Raw genomic sequence first — 6,510 nt, forward strand, 5'->3', positions numbered from 1 at the left:
GATAGTAACTTTACTTCTACGGTAAGATAAGATATAATAAAATAAAAACTGATTGTTTGATGTATAAATACATTTTGTATTCAAACAAGACATATTTGCATTTTTTATATTAATATAATAATTTACAATTAACAATATGAAAGAAAAAATGTAAAAAGTGCAAAATATATGTATCGAGCAATTCCGATTCTTTTTTTTTTTGTGAGTTTCATGTGAATCGTCTCACGAATTTTAATCTGTGAGATGAGTCAAATTTATTTATATTCACAATAAAAAATAATATTAATAACATAAAAAAAAATATTTTTTTTTTATTGATGACACATCTGACATAATTTTTTGGTTAATACATCAACAAATGAAACAAAACTCGGAGGATACTAGTTGAATGACGTCTAACACTCCCTCGAGATCTGCAGATTTCTACGGAAAAATGAAGGAATTGAGCTATGGCGGAGGAGGATCCAATCCATTCAAATCCGCCGCTGTTATCAAAATCTCCGCATTTCTCTTCGTTTCACTCGTGTTCTTCTACTTAGGCAACCATTTCTCTAATGGCTCCTCTCTACAGCTCACGTTCTTCTCCTCTCACCAAAGCCCGCAATCCCAAAAGCCACCGGATTCCGCAGTAGTTGGGCTCTCTCCCAATCTCAACAAAAGCTTCGATCTTTCTTCGCTCATAAACGGTACCGCCTCGTCGCCGAGTGATGGGAATCAACAGCAGTTGCGGACCGTGGCTCCGCCTCCGGTGCTGTTGGACAGGACGGGGGTGGTGGATGAGAATGGGAAGATGACGGACGATTTTGAGGTGGGGGATTATGACCCGAAGGTGACGGAGGATTTTGGGAGTGATAACGTGAGTGTGGGTGTGGCGAATGGTGGGAAAGGAGATGATAGGGTTAAGGTTAGAATTGAGAAGTTTCAGATATGTCCGGAGATAATGAGGGAGTATATACCGTGTTTGGACAACGAAGAGGCGATTAAGAAGCTGAATTCCACGGAGAAAGGTGAGAAATTTGAGCGGCATTGCCCCGAGAAGGGGAAGGAGTTGAATTGCGTGATCCCTGCTCCTAAAGGGTACAGAGCTCCCATTCCATGGCCCAAAAGTCGTGACGAGGTGATCATTTTTCGTTACTCTTCACATGTTTTATGCTTTAGTGTTTTCCTCTTGTGTTTGTTAATTGTTTGCGAGCATCATGATTTCGATAATGTTGAAGCTATTTGTTTCAATTACGTGAATTATTTATCACTGTGCAGAGGTGTTGTTTCTCTTGGTGTCTTGACTTCCGGGTCAAAATTGTTATGTTCTAGGTGCTAATTGAGTTATAAAGAATACACTTAATAGAAATGTTATTCAGTCTGTGATTGCACTATTATGTGGATTAGAAAGCTTAAAAATTGGGATAGTTAATCGAAGTTCGGTTAGATAACACAAGCTATAATCAGTAATCTATATATGGGAGTTATAATCCAATTATTGTCCTATATAGGTGTGGTTTAGCAATGTTCCTCATGCTCGTCTAGCTGAGGATAAAGGGGGTCAGAATTGGATCGCAATTGACAAGGACAAGTTCAAGTTTCCTGGAGGTGGTACCCAGTTCATTCACGGAGCAGATCAGTACTTGGATCAGATTGAAAAGGTAGTAAATTATGATATTATATTATTATGTTGCTTCCAAGCTTCTAATTCATTTAATTGGCTTTAACAAAGAAGGAAACGATCAATTTAAGTATAATACTTTCGCATTTGGTTATATTGTCTAGATGCTCCCGGAGATTGCGTTTGGCCGACATACTCGAGTTGTTCTGGATGTTGGCTGTGGCGTTGCAAGTTTTGGCGCTTACTTATTTTCTAGGAATGTCACCACCTTATCTGTGGCCCCAAAAGATGTTCATGAGAACCAAATTCAGTTTGCACTTGAGCGTGGAGTACCTGCAATGGTGGCTGCATTCGCAACTCGACGGCTGCTTTATCCAAGTCAGGCATTTGACTTGATACATTGTTCCAGGTGTAGGATCAACTGGACTCGGGATGGTATGATTAGTTAGCTTCTATATCATTCCATTCATGAATTTGTTGAAGAATCCATTAGTCAATCTACATTTATAACTTGTTATGTTGGTGAAGATTGTCAACGCATTCATTATGTATTGTAAGTGTTGTAAAAATTTGCTCTGTAAGATGGGCTTTTGTGGTTTCTGAAATAATGTTCAGCTCCAGTCACATAAGCTCAGTGAATGTTTATGCTTTAAAATTTGGGAAATCTAGAATGAAGTTTATTTAACAGGTTTTATAATTTTGTGTGCCTGTTTGAAGGCTTGTTATGATTAGCTTATGTTGTCTGTGTGCTGTTCCTTTTGGTTTTGTTAGTCGTCTTTATGACTAGCATTTTTTACCCATGTAATTATGTTCAAGGCAGTAGTTTTTTCAATAAATTTCTGGTGTAAAATTAATTGAAAAAAATCTGCTTTAGATTGTATCATGATTCTCGTTGTAGATGAGGAACCATCACGGATGGGATGGATGGGAGGCTTGAACATAGTTGTTACCTATTTATGTGGTCTTGTGCTGTACGTTAGGCCATTATCTTTTGTCAATATAAGTTACTGATTTCTAGTTTTTCTTTGGATTTACTGCCTCATTGGACTTACATCCACCCTAGTAGTAATATTGCTATCTGTAAAATGTGCTTCATTGAAATATCAAATGTCACAAGATTTTCTATGGATACCCAAGTCAATAATGTTACTATCTCGTTTGTTTTATTCTATCATACATTTATCGCTTTGTAGATGGGATCTTGCTACTTGAGGTCAATAGGATGCTTCGAGCTGGTGGATATTTTGCTTGGGCCGCACAACCTGTTTATAAGCATGAAACAGCCCTTGAAGAACAATGGGAAGGTAAATTATGTGGAATTTTGGTAGAACTAGAATCATCGCCCATTCTGAAATCTTCCGAAACATGTTCTCCAATAGAATCCGATAGTTCCTTGACTTTTGGTGTATTAACTGTGTATGAAAATTATTTGCTATATACTAAACTGGTAACACTGTGAGTGCTTGTGGGAGAGTTAATATTTGATGTCTTCTTGCTTGAATCTGTGTCTCAGGGTTCCAGGCTATCATATATGAGCAAAGAGCAGTCTTTTGTTAATCCCGTTTAACTTTTTTGTTGTTCCCAGAGATGCTTAACCTTACCAGTCGTCTTTGTTGGAAACTTGTAAAGAAGGAGGGTTACATTGCGATATGGCAGAAGCCCTTGAATAACAGCTGCTATTTGAACCGCGAGGAGGGAACCCAACCACCATTGTGTGAACCTGATGATGATCCAGATAGTGTGTGGTACAAATCCGAACATTTTGGTTTTCTCTTACTGTCATTGTAGAAGAAATGTAGGCAGTCAAGGTTTAAATTTTTGCTATAAGATTATTTTTCATACAAAATGCATCTGCTTTGAGATAAACAACTTAACAGCAGGAGATTATAATATGTTGTTGATAGCGTCGTTTTACCTTCTTGTTACATTCTATCCTTCTAAACACATGTAAGGGTGGATAAATATAATGTTATTGGCAGAATGTATAGGCCATGGTATGAATCTGAGAATGTTTATGATAATTCGCGACTGTTGCATGAAGATTTTACTTTGTTACTGCAGTAATGTGTGTCACTCAGTGAGAGGCACAATTAAAGAAATTAGGTTGGCACATGTTTTTATTGTGAGATGATGTTCGTTAATGTGAATTTTTCCTATTGAACGAGGGACCAAAAAATATGATGTGGGAGAGGAAGTCTTTTTACATTGGAGGATAACTGTTAGGCCTAGTGGAGTGATTTTAAATATTGCACATAGATTTAAATGGCCTTTTATATTATGACCTGACATAAGAGTAATCAGTGAGAAGTGAACAAAATTAGGTATTTAAATTCTCATTATTTTTCCATTTTATGTTAGGTATGTTGATTTGAAGCCATGCATAACCCGTTTGCCTGAAGAAGGATATGGATCAAATGTCACCGCTTGGCCAGAACGCTTGCAGAACCCTCCAGATAGGCTTCAGAGCATACAAATTGATGCATACATATCAAGGAAAGAGCTTTTCAAGGCAGAATCAAGATATTGGAAAGAAACAATTGAAGGTTATGTATGCGCTTTACATTGGCGTGAGTTCAAACTTCGAAATGTGTTGGATATGAGAGCAGGCTTTGGAGGGTAATCTTTTACACTTGAATTTTTATCTTCATTTTACTGCCACTTGTTTTAGACAAACTAATGGTTCAATTACTGACAGTTTCAATTACTGACAGTTTTGCAGCAGCACTAATTGAAAACCAGTTGGATTGTTGGGTGCTCAATGTTGTCCCAGTTAGTGGACACAATACATTGCCTGTCATATATGATCGTGGCCTCATAGGAGTTATGCACGATTGGTAAGAATATGTCCATACTTTTTTCTCTATCGCTTTAACTAAGACACGTATCAGATACATGTTAATTAATTAAAAATCAGTTTCTTTACAACATACCCGCCTGCTAACTTTCTTCTGTAGTTCCTCCTTCTATAAATGAACACCATGTAAAGAAATGACGAGTGACTGTGGAATGAGTTGTATTTGCAGGGAACTGCATCTGATAATAAAGCTAAAAATGTGCATTAAACCTTAGCTATAATGAATGATGATTACATGCAACTTGTCAGGTGTGAGCCATTCGATACATATCCGAGAACATATGACTTAATTCATGCTTCTGGACTTCTATCAGTTGAGCAAAAAAGGTACGCCTAACTTGTATCACATATCTCCCTTGGATTGTGCTTGAATTGGTGGATTTGATTTGGATGACGGGGGATGATTTGAGAAATGGATTTCACATGTCACTCATCTTGGATGTACTTGAAATTGTCCATAACTACTATGGGGTCGAGTAATTTAATATATAGTAGGTTTGAAATTCATTTGAATTTTGTTGATCTGAACAAGTCGAAATTGAAATCAAATAATCATTTCAGATCCATCAATCTAAGCACAAACTTGCATCTTTTTCTGTTTGCTTCTGCTGCATTTATGTTGTATAACGTTCTCTGGTGTTACTATGGAGAACATAATGCTTTATATGTCATTGAGTTTTTTGCATTCTTTAGTTGACACAAGCATTAGAGTAAGTCATGTTTACAATTCTTGGTATCATCGTCTTCTGTGCTTTGCGTACAATATAGGCCTTGAATACCACACTGACATGTTATACCCTTATATTTGATTGATATCCATACCTCAGATGCAATCTCTCCACCATCATGCTTGAAATGGATCGAATTTTGAGGCCTGATGGACGTGTATATATTCGTGATACTCTCGCTATAATGGATGAACTTAAAGAGATTGGAACAGCCTTGGGTTGGCATGTATCAATGAGGGATACATCTGAGGGTCCTCATGCCAGTTATAGGATCTTGACATGCGACAAACGACTAGTACGTTCGTAAAATGATGAGGTATGGATTTTGAATTTGTGGGTTTTAGCTTGAAATTTCAAATAAAACTTTTTTGAATGGGCGCTTTCTGAAAATCGTCCGCAGCTGTACAAAATTCATTTTCTCAAGGAATTTTAAGCTCTACATTTGAAAAGTTAACACGGCATAGTTTCTGGCTTCTCCGGGCGTTCTATGTTATTTTTCTTGGTAAATGCAGTTCTATTTAATGTTTTTACATTGTAAATGTACAAAAATTTGATGACTAATATATTATTAGCTATCTTCCATACCGAATACTTACAACTTTATTTTCTTAGCCCCGAAACTTTCTTACAATCCACTTGAAATTGCACATTTATTGACATGTAACCCATAATTTGAAATAATATTTATTGTTGTCAATAAATTATGATGGTGAATGATTACAAAGATATATAATATCATGCTAACATAACTCTAGGAGAGAGGTAGTTTACCAGTACTTATAACACGAGGTGAGGCAAATAGTATACTATAAACATGTTGCTAAATGGCATCATCTGAACAAGTTTCTCTGTACATCGGTTAAAGACGCAACTTCAACGACCGTGTGCCTCGTCCATTTGGCTACAAGGACCAGATTATGAGGCTGCTACTTTCTCCCGGATTCGGTAAGTCCACACCCCTTCCTGGATCTCCAGTATTGTAATCGAACATGGTTATCAAAATTCTTGCAATAAAGAGAGATCATTAATTCTGCAATCGATATGGGTACTGGAAATGTTGCATCTTGTCGTCAACTTGAAGAAGTCAGAAGTTATTTTCTAGAAAATCTTCTCTCTCTGTTTAGGATGACAACATAGATAGATACCTGTCGTTTGCTACTTCGTGCCGAAGCTGTTGAAGACACGATATTATACCCGCCGGATGTCCCTGCTGCGTCGGCATTCAAGAGGGATACTATGGGTACGATGGTTACGTAGTAGTATATGGAGCAGTAGTGCCATGAATTCACTGCATGTTTGTTGTCGAACAAAACATCTTGATTCTTGAC

The 6,510-nt window shown here is 37.2% G+C and overlaps 1 protein-coding gene across 4 annotated transcripts; it reads left to right on the top strand.

Annotated features, from left to right (window-relative positions):
• Positions 1-359: 359 nt before the first annotated feature.
• Positions 360-6,510, top strand: LOC140807133 (probable methyltransferase PMT11). 4 transcript variants are annotated; one of them, XR_012112628.1, is made up of 11 exons: positions 360-1,117; positions 1,491-1,640; positions 1,765-2,035; positions 2,794-2,904; positions 3,186-3,345; positions 3,959-4,216; positions 4,312-4,434; positions 4,704-4,781; positions 5,282-5,498; positions 6,048-6,127; positions 6,307-6,505. XR_012112628.1 is itself a non-coding variant. In XM_073163845.1 (10 exons), exons 1-9 carry the CDS (start codon positions 389-391, stop codon positions 5,487-5,489), a joined length of 2,088 nt encoding a protein of 695 aa, XP_073019946.1. In that variant the 5' UTR covers positions 360-388; the 3' UTR covers positions 5,490-5,498; positions 6,048-6,510. The 4 variants fall into 4 exon arrangements, 3 of the variants coding, with proteins under 3 accessions (XP_073019946.1, XP_073019945.1, XP_073019944.1); XM_073163845.1 differs by having other exon boundaries at positions 6,048-6,510; XM_073163844.1 differs by lacking the exons at positions 6,048-6,127; positions 6,307-6,505 and adding an exon at positions 5,583-5,766 and having other exon boundaries at positions 361-1,117.

This window comes from Primulina eburnea, chromosome 12 (genome assembly GCF_022965805.1).
Source record: "Primulina eburnea isolate SZY01 chromosome 12, ASM2296580v1, whole genome shotgun sequence".
Classification (NCBI taxonomy): domain Eukaryota; kingdom Viridiplantae; phylum Streptophyta; class Magnoliopsida; order Lamiales; family Gesneriaceae; genus Primulina; species Primulina eburnea.

Excerpts from the sequence above, each read along its gene's own strand:
- LOC140807133 (XM_073163845.1), top strand. The coding sequence starts at position 389 with ATGACGTCTAACACTCCCTCGAGATCTGCAGATTTCTACGGAAAAATG. Across the intron at positions 3,346-3,958 it reads GATGATCCAGATAGTGTGTG|GTATGTTGATTTGAAGCCAT; the intron begins GTACAAATCCGA and ends ATTTTATGTTAG. Across the intron at positions 4,435-4,703 it reads ATAGGAGTTATGCACGATTG|GTGTGAGCCATTCGATACAT; the intron begins GTAAGAATATGT and ends GCAACTTGTCAG.